Consider the following 14,651-nt stretch of genomic DNA (forward strand, 5'->3'; position numbering starts at 1 on the left):
GACCTCCACTGGGCTTGCTCCTGAGTAAACATGCCTACGGCTAGCGGTGCTGCTTAATTAAGGGGGGTGTGGCTCGAGTCCTTAAAAAAAACACACACACGCAAATTTATTTTTATAATATTATAGCGGGAGAGGGGAGCTGGGCGAAGCGTGCGCTTATTGTCGGCTCACAACGCCCCGCTGTCCCCTCAGCGGCCCTGAGGCGGGCTGCGTCACGACCTCCCACCCCCCAGGCGGGGCGGGGCGGGGCCAGAGTGTTGGCTCCGCCCCCGTCTGTTAGCTCCGCCCGGCGACGGGGGCAGGCTGGACGAGCCTACGCTGCGAGGCGCGCGCGCGCGCGTTCGAGGCGGGCCTCTGTCACTTCCTGCTCCCGCCTCTCCGGGGCGGCGCGGCGCGTCTCCTCCTTCTCCTCCTCCTCTTCCGCTCTTTACCGGCGTTGCCGCCGCCGCCGCCGCTTCTCCTTCAGGAAAGCTCTTTCTTTCGCCCCCCCCCCCATATTCCCCCCTTCCCACACCTGAATCTACCAGGCGCGGCGGCGGCGGCGGCGGCGGTGACGACGAGCTGAGGGGAAGGAAGGCAAGAGCCGCGACGGCACCGGCAGCTTCTCCGCCGCCACCTCCGCCTCCTCCTCCTCCTCAGCCGCGAGGGAAGGAAGAGGCGGCGGCTCCCTCCCCCCTGCCCAGGGGCCCCGCGGCCCTCCGCCTCCGCGCCCCCGTCCGGGGAGAACCGAGGGAGATGCCCGTGAAGAAGAAGCGCAAATCCTCGGGGCAGGCGGGGGACGAGACGGGCCTCAAGAAGTGCAAAATCAGCAGGTACCAACAGCCACCGCGGCGGCGGACGGGCCCAGTTCTGCGGCGGCGGGGGGGGGGGGTAACCGGGGTGAGGACCGAGCGCCTTCTTTTTCCCCCTCCTCACCGTTGCCTTGGTGACACAAGGCGGGAGAGGGTCTTTTGTGATACCAGAAAGGCAGCCTTTAGCGGGGGATTCCCCTCCCCTCTTGCATTTGCACCCAGAGGTGCCAAATTAAATATTTTGGGGGGGCAGGTAAGCCCCTTCCCACATAATCACATGATGAGGCACATGAATGCTATTTGAATGGCCGTGGCCTACAATTTGGGGGGGGGGCGTTCCCCTCAAATATTTTATTGGGGGGGGGGCTGAAGGGACCTCGGGTCCCTAGGAGTTGGCTCCTATGTTTGCACCTCACCTTTTCTGACACATATGCCAGGCTGTACCCAATCCTTGCGTGAAGTGAAGCTTCAATAACTTATTGCAGGTTATGCATATCCTTTCATTTTTCACCCTTATGTTTTAACTCTGCCCCACCCTGAACAAAACTTGGTATGTTTCTTGGGGCACAGGCATCCTTCGCGTCCACACATGCGCACGCGCGCACACACACACTCCTTCCCATGTGTACCACTGAAACAGTGCTGCGAACGTGCAGCTGTAGTTCTTCTATCAAGCAATGCATAATGCTGCAGTAGGCCTTTGTCAAAAAGTTGTGCCTGCTTGTCTTGCAGCGCTGGTTCTGAACAGAAACACCAACAGCCTTTTTTTGCACCACCAGCCAGGCCCTATCTCATGTATGGACTTGATTCACTTTGTGTCCCCGGCCTGTAGATCTTGAATTGGCATTGCCTCATCGGAAGCCAGCTAATGCAGAGTCAGGCCATTCCTCCATGTAGCTTAGTATTGTCTACCAAGACCGGCAGCAGATCTCCATGGTTTTGAATGGGCATTTCCCAACCTTGTTCGATGACGCCAGTGGTTTAATGTGGGACGTTATGTGTGCAAAATATGTGCTGTAGCTCTTCCTCTCTAAGCTCTTGCCAAGCTGTGTCATAACTGGGTCATGTTGTGCTGGTTTATGATGCCAGACTTTGACAGCATCTCTGAAGAGAGGAGGTTCCCCACCTACTATTTCCAACTTCCTCCATGCAGCAGAATGAATCACTTGATGCTTTTATAGTGGTGTGTTCATGTTTATATAGTATTTTCAGAGTAACAGGATAGGTCTTCGCTCCAAGGTGCATACGTTCACTTCTCCTGTGAGACCATTTCCCTGTGACAGAAATGCCTGTGTGCTTTATCTGTCCAGAGATAATCAACTCAGTCCCTAAAGTTCTATCTACTTATCCTCTGCATGTCACATATGCTAATTCTATACAGCAGAAAGATGCAACCACCACTGCAGGAGCGCAGTCTGACTTCCAAAGACCTCCCATTTGGCTTCCACCATAGCATCTATACCAAGGTCTCACCCATCTCTATTACATATCTCAACCACTTTCTCTAATGTAAACTAAGATTCAGGGAAACAGTTCTTCAATTTACCCTCCAGAGTTATTTCTCAGCACCCTTGACAAGCTGCACTTCCCAGGATTCTCCATTACTGCTGAATTAGTATACAAGTGCTCTAAAATTATGGTATATATGTGACCTCCAAGGAACCGCTTAATGCAACCTTAGTTGCTGCCTTATTTTGCATTCTACTCTTACTTGAACAGTAGCCGTCAATTGGGCAACATGGACAGCTTAGAGCAGAGTTGCTCATGTGCCTTCCCAACACCAATGATTGCTGCTGGTCCCTGAGAGGAGTGAGAAGCACAGCACAATGTGGGTATGTTTGCAGGAGCACTGGATTGGCTTCACAGCATGCTGAGCTCCCTAGGCCTCTTCCTCTCAGGAACTGGCAATGACACTCAGTTCTGGGAAGGCACATGACCAACCCTCCCCATCAACCTGTACTGTATTTTGCACTGCTTTGAGAAACCTTGATTTAGTGGCTTTTATGTTGGACAAAGAACAACTATTAGTTCCATAAATTAGGGTAACAATTCTGCTTATGCTACCAAACTCTAGGTAGTCTCATATATCTAGTATGAAGTCTGTCTGGGTGTTAGGCCATGAGTTTCTCATGGCCATGTCCTACACATTGGAAAAGCATGTTTTGTTTTATGTGTGGTAAGAACCTGTGTTACCTACAAAGAGATACTTGCCATTAGATTTCTTATTACACAAATAGTCAAATGCTTGCACAAATTAGTATCTGTTGCAAAGTGCAAGGTGAACGACCATTACACCATTGTTCTACATTCAGACTATTGGATTTTAATTTCCTGGAAGCAATTTTTTATTTACTTTTACTAAATATGCACCAATGTAATATAATCAAATATGCTCGTATTGTAGATGGAAGCAGTGGCAGAAATATTCAATCAATCTCCTTTATTGGCATAAAAAGTGCATTATATACATGGATCAGAACACACCACAGTTAACGAAACATGGTAGGAGATACTTTAGGATAAAACTGTCCAGACATCATGAGATACGTAATTTCATGGTGGTGACATAATTTCATAGTGTCACTCAAAAATCTTGCCTCATTCCACATGGCAAGAATATTTAGGTTGATGCAATGAAATACATTTGGGATAGCCAGGTTGCAACTTTTGTCTCTTGCCTGCCCCCCAGCTCAGAATATAGATTCAGCCATCCCATTCATGTTCTGTCATCTGTCTTCCCTTCTAGCTTGCAGCAGGACAGATTTCTTAAATAAGAGGAAGGAGAAAATGGGCAATGAGTGGAGTAAATTTTGCAGAGCAAAATTTAAATAGTGCTTTCAGCACCCACAGTATTTTAGAGTACAATAAAGCAAGTTCTTGCCCAGAGGAGCTTACCATCTGACATTCAGCTTGAGGGATACTAACAGAGGAGCAGGAGGAAAGTGGAGGCAGAGGCAAATAGTAAAGCAATTTGGGGCAGCCTTAGCTGCATATGTGTTGGCTGCTAGAGGATGAGTTTCCGACAATCCAGTTACCCAGGTTGCCATTTGTCATACGCAGAAGTCAACATGATTCTAAAGGCATCTGTGCAGATATCATATGCACAAAATTGGCAACACCATGAATAGTAAATTATTGCACTTTGCTTTTCTGTACTTGAAGCTATGTTTAATTATCTATTCAGGAACAGAATGGATTAGATGCTTCACTTTAAACATCAAATTGTCAAGTGCTTGTTAGCAGCAACAGTTGAGTGAAGTGCAGCACTGTTATGACTTGCATTAAAATACTCACTTCATGGGGTATGAGTGTTCAGCGGCACCTGGGATTCAGCCTTTAAGTTAAACCTGAAACTTTGTTTTCAGATGAAACTGCTAGTCACAGATACCATTATTACATGACGTGTAAAAACCATTGACTCTTAGCTGCCATGTACAGTTGAGAAGACATGTGTTTTTAAGGCTGAAAACTAGAAAACAAGTCCCTTTGCATTTAGTATGGCATACAGTCAAGGTAACATCATTAAGATGAAACCATTACAACAATTTAATTCTGTTCCCTGCCTTTTGGATAAGGATTCAAGCTGCCTATAAAAGACTTGAAACATTAAAAACAGCACTCAAGGCACCATAATATAATATAAAGATGGGGATATAAAGTCATCCTGAACTCATTCAGTTGCCAGTCCACCACCAAATGAAACGAGTAACTTGCTTTCCTGAGTGAATGGATAGTAAAAGCTAGAGTCCCCTTCAGGCTGTAACAGATTTCACACAGTTTGAGGTTCTAGTAAGTAGCCAGTCCATTTCCGTGGCCAAAGGACTTCATTATGTCAAATAGGCTAGGTTCAGAACAACAGAGGGTTTAATTTTAGCGATTCCTGAGAATATATTTTGCATAGTCCATCAACATTAATTTACATCTATGATCACTGCTACTGTCAGGCCAGAAAGTAATAGAAAATGCTTGTCCGAGGGCAGAGCTTTTTCCTTGATTTCCCATGGATCATTTTGTTTATCCTTTGTTCTACAATTAAACTAGTATTAGTGCCTGTACTTGCAAGCAATGTTGTGCATAACAGTTAGTGGCCATGATAGGGATGCAGATCCCCATATGCTTCAGAAGGCACATTCAGTAGTTTGCCTAGAGGAGATGCACATCAAGATCTGCATCAGTTACGGTTACTTCCAAATCCAGAGCTCCTTTGCTCAGCGGTGTATCTGAATGGCAGTGCAGTTTTCCAAGTTTTCTAAGATACTTAGTTATTTTAACTATTAAGTGCACTTTGTGAGGACCTAAATTATTTCTGATTTCAAACATATAGTGGCCCAGTTTGTGTGCTGCCTAGAACCATAGTTTAAAACAAACTGGTTTAATGTGAATGAGCAGCATGTTGGGTGCACACTGTTCAAAAGTTCCCATGTTGCTCCTGCTGCTGCCACACCACAAGCAAAATAAGCCAGAGGTTGTCTTGTCGTGCCATCCAAACCCCAGCTTGCGATTTCTCTCCAAGCAAGCACTTAACCAAGGTTTGTTCTGGTTCATGGTTTAGTTGGAGAGAAACAAACCCTGAGCCTGAGTTTTGATGACATGACAAGCCAGACTCTGCAGCGGGGTAGGAATGAAGCTGGAATCTTTGAGCAGCCTGCATTGTATTGCTGTTTGTTTCTTTGAAATGTGGAATACTTACGTGTTTACTTAAAGAGGAAGAAGCAAGGAATACTCTCAATCTGACATTCTGAAACTGTAAACACTCTGAAACTTTTAAAAATCAGCAAGTCATGATCAAACAGTACACATTCATTTTAGGTATACTTTGGGGTGGTTGTTGTAACTTGCTATTGGGAATTTTCCCAAGACGTGATATTTACTGTAGGTTTTTCTTATGTCTTCATAAGCTACTGCAGGTCTCAAGCTTCTAGTAAAGTGATAAGTGGTGAGGAGCATTTTTCAAGCAAGAAGTGCCTGGCTTGGTTTTATGAATATGCAGGTATGAAGTTGGTACATTTCTAAATTCTAGTTTTTGTTTCAGTTATTTAGTAATAATTGATAGCTGTTTCTTTCCTCCTCAAAATTACTATTTCACTTACACGAACTTAAGCATAATAGGGTGGGGGGCATTTGTCTACAGTGTCCAATTTTTTAAAACCACTTGAAGCTTGCAAGACAGCCTTGCAAACAATTACTGAAGGAATGATTGCTTACCTTAACACTGTTTGCCTGTCCCTTCTACCCAAAAGTCCATGAGGTTCACTGCTGGCACTTGTCAGTCAACAGTAAAAGGCCATTCTTATCTCAGGCTCTGTTTTTGTTTCACTCATAAAAATCTTCTGACCCTTAAGGAAATACTGAAGCATCAAGAATTTGGAGCCTCTTGAGAAGAACACCAGTTTGGGATGATTATATCTCGCTCCAAACTGCAGAATTATGTTTTAATGTGTCTTTGTATGTAAGTGAATGAGAGCCTGTTTTGTGTAATCAGATACGCTGCACTAACCACTTAGCTTGTTTAAACCTCTATGCTTTCACAGAAAAGGGGTTAATCTGGGGCTGAACTGAAAGCATTGAAGAGAGTCCCTTGAATAATTGCCTCTGTTTGTTCAGAACTGTAAACAGTGGCATGACATTCCCTCAGGCATACTGAGATGGTTGAAATTTGGCTATCTCACTCCAAACACACAGTGAACTGAGTTGATGAAGTGGAGGACATGCTTCTCAGTTAGGACTCTTGGTTCAGGATAGTAGTCCTAAACCAAATATATCCAACAATGTATTGCTTAAATTGGTCTTGTGAAATTTGCAGCCGTGTGTTCAGTGGCATTGTTCTAGGTCCAGGGACCCCAGGTGTCTGAACAACTGAAAAACAACATGGCTTAGGGGCAATTTATAGTAGATAACTGGCACAAAGGCAGGGAATGCTTAACCCTTCCTGTGTCTGTTAATATCTCTGTCCAATCCAAATATGGATGTGCTGCCAAGCATTTTGTTTGATCAGAAGTAAGACTAGTATGATATTTGTATGGCATGAGTTAGCTTGATTTCTTTTGTTTTGAAGGTGATGATGAAGTGGTAGGGCCAGAAGGAATGGAGAAATTCTGTGAGGACATTGGCGTTGAACCTGAAAATGTAAGTCTTGTCCCTAAAGACCAATATGCTATTTCCTGCAAATCGTTAGACTCAGATTTTCAAGTCTTCCTCCTCCTCCCCAACAAACATCTTCTTCACTTGCATTGTGCATTAATTTTACTGGTGGGAACTGATGTGCTTAACCCCTCCCCATTCACTAGTTCTCCAATACACATGACTCTTTATCAGATTTCTATGCTGCCTTTCCATAAAATGATGTTTAGAGTGATTCACAGTAGCTGTGCAAGCAGCTACAAAATATTGAAGTAGACCAAAAATAATTATATCTCTCTCGATATATATATATGTACTGAACACACCAAATTCTTAATAGAAATTGTTGTTTAATAAATAACAATATCTAGGGGGTCTGTAATTTTGGCTGGCCTTGGTATCCAAACCAGAGATTGTGGTCACCAGATTTCTCTCCCCTCCCATTTGAATAAATCCTCCCCACCACCCTTTCTGTACGAGAGGAAGGTGAGGAGTCTGTTGTTAATGGAGTGCCTCCATGCATCTACAGCCAAGCCAGCCTTCTACCAGCCATTCCTACAGGAAAAGCCAGGAAGGAGCAGACCAGCTTGGGTGCTCAGAGGAGTGTTAAACCAGACAGCTCCTCAGTGAAGCAGCCAAACAACCCCAGTTTATCTCGCAATCTCGGATCACCCCGTAACTGCTAGGCTGATATATACTGTATTTGCACACCTCCACAGCTACAAATTTTACAAGAAGTCTGGTCACCTGTCTCCTTGTTCACAAGGCAGCGGCACAGTTGCCGTGATGACCAGAAATATTGAGACCTGACATTACAATAATGTACACCTTTAGTTAACGGTTACTTTGTATCAGAAAACTCAAGAATAGCAATTGGTTCATTTTCTTACATATGAAATTATATATTGCAATAACTACCTAACAAAATGGTTTTGCATTACCTCTACAAACACAGGTTTGGTTACGTCTTTGCCAAGATAACACCACAAAACTTAAGGGGGAAAGTCTTCTACAGTTGAGCTAATTTTAAATCACATCTTCATATTGAATCCTTGTGGATTTGTATTGCTGTTCAGAGAAAATAAACCAGGTGTTAAATAGGTAGTGTTTTTCTTGTAAACATATGTTATTAAATTATTATTGGAGCATCTTTCCAGATGTTGGTCTGAAGCTACTAACATAAAAATTACAAAATATAATCAGTACAACAAACATAAAACTATAATAATCCTCCCCCAAACAACCAATCAGTCAGACAATTAAAATCAATAGTCAGGATGCGAAACAACCATCATCAATATATTTCTGTCCTGATTGGTCTACATTGGTACCTGCGGGACAGAACAGTATGCCTGTCAGGAGAGGTATGTCATTAGGACCTTCCAAAAGGCTTGAAGCATAGGAGCCTGCCATAGATCTGCTGGCAGGAAGCTCCAAAACCATGGAACAACCATGGAACAACTCTCTTCCTCATGGCGCCCAACCTTGTTGATGTAGGAAATGAACACATGAGGAGGTCCTCCATTATAGATCTCCATGTGCAGCAGGCAGAAACAGGTGCAGGCAGTCCATCAGATAGCTTGAATTTTAATTTCTCCCTTTTCCCATTCCCATACAGATTATTATGCTAGTTTTAGCCTGGAAACTGGAGGCTGAAAGCATGGGATTTTTTACAAAGGAAGAATGGTTAAAGGGGATGACCTCATTACAGTAAGCTTTTTATATTTGAAATCATCTTCATGCATGGCTGAAAGTGCAAACTTATTCTACAGAACCTTAGCAAAGAGCACGACAGATGGAATGTTGGGCACTATTATCAAGAGGGCTTTTGGCTTTGACCTGGAAAGGTCCTGTCACTTTCTGGTGCTCCTAACTTAAAGACCACTGAACTTTGTGTTGAACTCTCCTTTAAAAAAATAATCAGAAAAGCAAGAACTCCTGTGAATTATTGCTGTGTGATTTATCCAGTTGTAAAAAAAAATCAACTTGCAGGCTGTTTGATGCATATTTCTCCTATTTTATATGGCTGGGACTGATAGGAGTTATAGTCCAAAACAAATGAAGAGCACCACATTGAGGAAAGCTGAACGAGAGTAATAATGTCCTCCCCACTGAAGTCCTAGGTCAATTGGTGGTTAGAGCAGGCATCTTTTTGGCAGCCAAGAGGGAAGCAGGCTCACTGCAGCTGTTTCTTCACTGGTCAGTGAGGCCAGACAGGGTGCAACCTTCCAGTGTCCCTTGTTCCGAGAATGTCCTTTGAACCTCTCTTGGTTAGTCTCTGTAGTCTCTGTAGAAACAGTCTCTGTAGAAGTCTCTGTAGAAACAGCCCTAATCCTGGTAGTTTAAATGCTTTTCTACTATTTTGTTTAAAGCGTGCATTGAAAAAGTGTATTTTATATATTTCTGTCTCCCCCCCCAAAAAAAAAAGAATGTATGGCATGTAATCTTTTAATCTTTTATTTTAAGATGTGACTGCACAGAAAAGCTGCAGAGTAAATTTGATTTTTTGCGCTCGCAACTGAATGATATTTCAACATTTAAGAATATCTACAGATATGCCTTCGATTTTGCAAGGGTAAGTGCATCTTCTCCTTATAAAAACATTCAAGGAACTTGCCATTTATATCTGAGTGCTGCCTTTTTTTAATCTCTTTAGGATAAAGACCAGAGAAGTCTGGATATTGACACTGCAAAGTCTATGTTAGCTCTTCTACTTGGAAGAACGTGGCCTCTGTTTTCAGTATTTTACCAATACTTGGAGGTAAGCACACATTTTAAAAAATAAAATGTGTTGCATATTTTGATTTGCCTTGTGAATAGGTCTACAAAAACACCATAAATGACAACAAAAACAAAATCTCAGCTGATCTCCAGTTTATGAATGTGTACCTTCTTGGTCTCACTATAGGCAATCCAGTGAGCAGTTTAAGCCTTTTTTCATTTCCTCTTTGCTTTTGGAATGGGAGAGAGTGCCTCTATTTCTATAGGCACTCAGTTCCTTAGTTCCATTTCTATACTGACCATCAACCAAATTTCATCTGCTGAGTGGTTATGTCCACCCTACCTTCATATTTCACAAGAAATGTTTGGGTTCCTACATATGTTTCAACCCACTAGAAATAAAATGTTTTATAATTGTTGGCACTACTTTAGAATGGACAAGCAGAATTAGATTTGCATTGTATCACCACTAGGTGGGTCTTGTGGATAAGATGTTGGAACTTCCTGTGCTTTCTATATCAACTTCAGCTCCTGGTGCTTATGCATATCAACCCCATTGCCTTTCTGCGCCACATGATGTCATTTGCTACCAGCTGCCCTTTTCCATGTTTGCATGCCTTCCTTTGAGCCTTGCACAACATTGCTCCCCATTCCCAGGCAATAAATCTTCAAGGCGGCTCCTCCACCCCACACCTGCTTCTTCCTCAAACATTTCCTCAGCTCCTGTAATAACTTGGCTTGTGCAAAGAAAACTGAACACATTATTGTTCCTAAATGCAACACATTGCGGGCTGAGACCTGATGTCTTATTTTTCTGCAGCAGTCAAAATACAGAGTAATTAACAAAGATCAGTGGTACAATGTGTTAGAATTCAGCAGAACTGTCCATGCAGATCTTAGCAACTATGATGAAGATGGGGCATGTGAGTATTCCCATTTCAATTAAAATACTCTAAGTGATACTTTAATCCCCGCAGATTTATCTCTCAATCTCAGGCACTGAAATCAGGAAATAAAAATCTGTCTGCATTTCTTTGGAGATCCTCTCTAAATAGGCAGAGTTATCCTCTCTGAAGAGCAGGCAGAGGAATCTTTTACCCCCAGTGTAAGCACTAAGCAGTGCTAAGATTGAAGTGAATGTCCCCTGCCTCCTTTTTAAAGGGCAGGATCCTCCCCCCAACCCACCGCTGGAGAGCAGCTGAGTGGGAATGCTGCCTTTTACTTTGATCCTTCTGTGCAAATGAAAGGCAGGATTTTCTCCCACTCCCGCCTCAATACTGGAATGGGTAAGGCTGGAAGTGCTGCATGTGTAACATGTATCTCTGCATATTTGTGTGAGAGTGTATGTGTGAGTATATGTGAGGCGGTATATGCCTAGCGAATGTGGGTGCTGCATACGTGAGAGTGATGTAGTATGTGCACACATACATTAACCTCCCCACTGCTGAGATGTGGCCCTCAGGTATGATTGAAACAGGTTAGCCACTCCTGAGCTAGAGCTACATGTTAAGATGACTTAATACTTTCTGTCTTTGTTATGATTCAACTAAAACGCAACATGTTATAACTGGCATTATTTCTTCTGCAGGGCCTGTTCTTCTTGATGAATTTGTGGAGTGGCAAAAGGTTCGCCAAGCATCATAGCAAGAGCAGCTTTGAAGAAGGTGCTGGATCTTGTGATGTTGCAAAAACTGAGTCAAAACCAAGGGTTGCGTTCACATCCTTATGAACTTTAGTCATTTTTTTCCTTTTATTTTTAAAGGAAGCCTTGTTACATGTGAAATGGGCATTGAACCACACCTCTTCTGAGACTGAAAATTGGAGGGTTTCGTCTTAAGTTTCTAGCATTTCAGAACAATAAAGATTCAGATTTGTAACAGTCTTAAAAGTGAAGGATATCCCTTGAATATGACTGTGGTTTCCATGTTCAAAACCAAAACATTGTAGAGTGCATCAGAAGTATCTTGTATGAGTGTTTGAATCCTGGAGATGTGTGTAAAATTGTAGTTGTAAAGGAATCTGATATGGTAGGTCGCTGATGAAATGATTGTTTTTAGGAAGAAATGTTAACGTCAAAGCCTTGGCTGGTGTTTTGTCAACACCCACCATCGCTTGTGCCATAATTTACAGCTTCATATGGAGACATGGCCTTAAAATATTTTTTTCTGCAGTTCCCAACATTTTGTCTTCTAATGAAACATTCATAATTGTCTTAATTATGAATTAAGTTAAAAGGTACTAAAAGGATGGTGATGTCTGTAGCATCTGTAGGACCTTGAAAACATTAAACTGTGTTTGATTAGAAATTGGCCTAAATATTTAAAAAAAACACCCTAGGAAGGCAGAGCTAGAACTTCAATGAAAACACTGCAGATGATCCTCCTTCCTCTTCATCTCCTAATGTGGGACCTTTGGTTTTATTATCTGATTTCATGTGTCTACTTAGCCTGAACTAAGAAAAGTTGCAGTATCCTCATGTGTTTCATTGCCATTTAGCAAGAACGTGAAAAGGCATTGAAAATCAAGGCATGTGCGGAAAGCTGAACTCAGCTATCTCTCTTTTTTATTATTTGAGCACCATCATAACTTCCATAACATTCAAATTCTACTTCCATATATTTTGAGACAGAGAGATTGGCTGTTTAGTCTGTCAAACATAGGAATTCCCAAGGCCTATTTTGTAATAAATAAATGTATGGGGTGAAATGGCAACAAGTTGGCATGGTGAATGTTAAAGAAATCATTTGCATCCCTTCTTCCACTCAGGATGCTATTTCTGTTTACATCATCATCCTTTTAGCAAATCTAGGTCAACTTTATTAATTACCCCCATAGTTTACCATGCTAGGTGAGACATGGTAGTATTTGGCTCAGGATAATGAGAAATGTGTTGTGTGCACTGTAAGCAAGTTCAGGTAGTACAAGATATCCACTATGTTTTGTCCAGACAAGATGTTGCTTTGGTGCATTTCCCCTCTTCTGATCATAGAGTCCTTAAGTATCTGTTTTGGGTATTCAATAGAAAAGGGCTATTTCTTTTGCAGCTCTGCCAGCTGTTCAGGTGTATGTGACCCAAGTTAGTCATTGGAATTGTTTTGCGTCATCTTATAGGGATGACCTTACACTGTGTTATTTTGCTTTTCTGTAATTCTGCACAGGAAAAAGGAGATTGGAGTGAGGGGAAGCATCTAACATTTCAAACTTGCTGCTCTTACTTCATTGCTTGTGTTAATGTATATGCCATTACATTTTAGATAACCTTGGGATAGTTCTTAGCCTCATATGAACATGGTCTGTACCAGTTTTTGTTTTTGTATTGACATAGCCACTTATTAATATTTGATGCCATACCATCCTAAGTCTGCAGTCTTAAGCATATTTCACCTGGGAGCAAGTCCCATTGAACTTGGTGGTTCTGGGCTGCAAGTTTGTGCATCAAAGGAACACTGTTGGACAGTACAAGATGGCTATTTGATTACCTCCAGGGTGCGAGTGGGCAGAAGAAAATGCATTATCAGATTAATATCGTGGATATGAAAAATGCTGCAGTGTGTCTAAATGAGACATGAGATGTTTTCCTTAAGAGATTGCTTTTGCAAAGTGCTATTTACTGTTCCAAACCCAAATCCTTGGTAAAATCTTTTTTGGTGTTTCCCAGGACAGGCTATGGTTTAGGACGATGTCTTTCCCAAAAGAGGGCAATGCAGCCTTTAAAAGAAGTACAGCCCCAAGGGAGGCCTGTCACAGTTGGCGCTGGACTGGCCTCTGGTATGGGCACTTTCTCGCGCTCTCACGCTACCGATGGGATGGAGCAGCTTGAAATTTCATCTAGTGATAAGGCACAGGTCACCACAAGGTCATTCTCCTCCCCTGGTTTTTTGCCATGGTGCTTCCCCTCCAACATGTCCTCATCCTAACTACGTCTACCAGTGATATGCACAATCTCTTGGGGATTAAACCCCGAAGAAAATGGGGCAGACCTCAGAGCAAGCATGCATAGGATTGAACCATCAAGTCATCCTAATTGGCATCCAGTCCTTTGTGTTGTGCTTTAGAAAACCTTTCTCTCAGGTTTTTAAAGTCTCAAGATACGAATCAGGAAAGCGCAACTATGTTTATAATGTAAACAAAACCATCTTTTAATTCAAGTCATTAATTAAAAAAAAAAAACTAGCCCAAAGGAGCTGGTATTAACATGGTAAATCGATAGACTGTTGTTTCCACCATTGCCAGTGTCTTTACTTAATGTGAAGGTATCAACTTGCTGTGTATGACTTGTATCTCTGAGGTTTTATCACTATTCTTATAATAAAACCATGTTTCAGGGATTTAGACCTTGTTTTTTGTGAGTGGTTTTTAAAGTACCAATATACTATTAAAATGATAATGGGTGTATGTTACATGTTAAGAGTCACTTCTGCAAGAAGATAGAATTTCGTTGAGAGAAGCTTTTCCATATTGCTTTTTTTTTAAGTAAAGACAGAGAGAAAGAAAAGTATTCAGTGTTCAGTTATCAGACACTAATTAAAACTAGAATACTTCCAAATACTGTGGTAGCATAAGAAGGTTTGATTTGTAACACAAGAAATTTTTTAACCAAAACTGATTTTAAAGGGGGGCTCAACATATGCAAACTTCAGGCCTTTTTGGGGAGGGGAGGGATGCATGTTTTACAGTCAATCATGCATGTTAACTATTGACAGTGGGAAATTACGGGTAAGGTATGGATACCCACTCATGCTGAAGAAAATCTCTCAACCATCAAGGTGATAAATTCTCCATAAATCTTCATAGGTCCCATTTGACTAGATTGGTGAAATCCGATCTAGAGCTTCTATTGATTTCCTACCAACTTATTTTAGTCAGTTACAGATAGGTAGCCGTGTTGGTCTGCCATAGTCAAAACAAAAAAAATTCCTTCCAGTAGCACCTTAAAGACCAACTAAGTTAGTTCTTGGTATGAGCTTTCGTGTGCATGCACACTTCTTCAGATACACTGAAACAGAAGTTTCCAGACCC

At 42.1% G+C, this 14,651-nt stretch overlaps 1 protein-coding gene across 1 annotated transcript; it reads left to right on the forward strand.

The window, feature by feature from the left end:
• The first annotated feature begins 330 nt into the window (after nucleotides 1–330).
• On the forward strand, nucleotides 331–13,964 carry DCUN1D5 (defective in cullin neddylation 1 domain containing 5). The gene is made up of 9 exons (XM_083737421.1): nucleotides 331–812; nucleotides 5,690–5,781; nucleotides 6,847–6,917; nucleotides 8,530–8,621; nucleotides 9,378–9,486; nucleotides 9,568–9,672; nucleotides 10,453–10,555; nucleotides 11,221–11,296; nucleotides 11,395–13,964. The coding sequence occupies exons 1-8, from the start codon at nucleotides 736–738 to the stop codon at nucleotides 11,274–11,276; spliced, it is 705 nt and encodes a 234-aa protein (XP_083593547.1). The 5' UTR covers nucleotides 331–735; the 3' UTR covers nucleotides 11,277–11,296; nucleotides 11,395–13,964.
• Nucleotides 13,965–14,651: the final 687 nt, after the last annotated feature.

The sequence above is a fragment of the Podarcis gaigeae genome (genome assembly GCF_964106915.1).
Source record: "Podarcis gaigeae genome assembly, chromosome: 4".
NCBI classification, from domain to species: Eukaryota; Metazoa; Chordata; class Lepidosauria; order Squamata; family Lacertidae; genus Podarcis; species Podarcis gaigeae.

Coding starts and splice junctions, on each gene's coding strand:
- DCUN1D5 (XM_083737421.1), top strand. CDS start 736: ATGCCCGTGAAGAAGAAGCGCAAATCCTCGGGGCAGGCGGGGGACGAG. Junction 6,918..8,529: donor TTGGCGTTGAACCTGAAAAT/GTAAGTCTTGTC, acceptor ATTCCCATACAG/ATTATTATGCTAGTTTTAGC. Junction 9,673..10,452: donor TATTTTACCAATACTTGGAG/GTAAGCACACAT, acceptor ATTTTTCTGCAG/CAGTCAAAATACAGAGTAAT.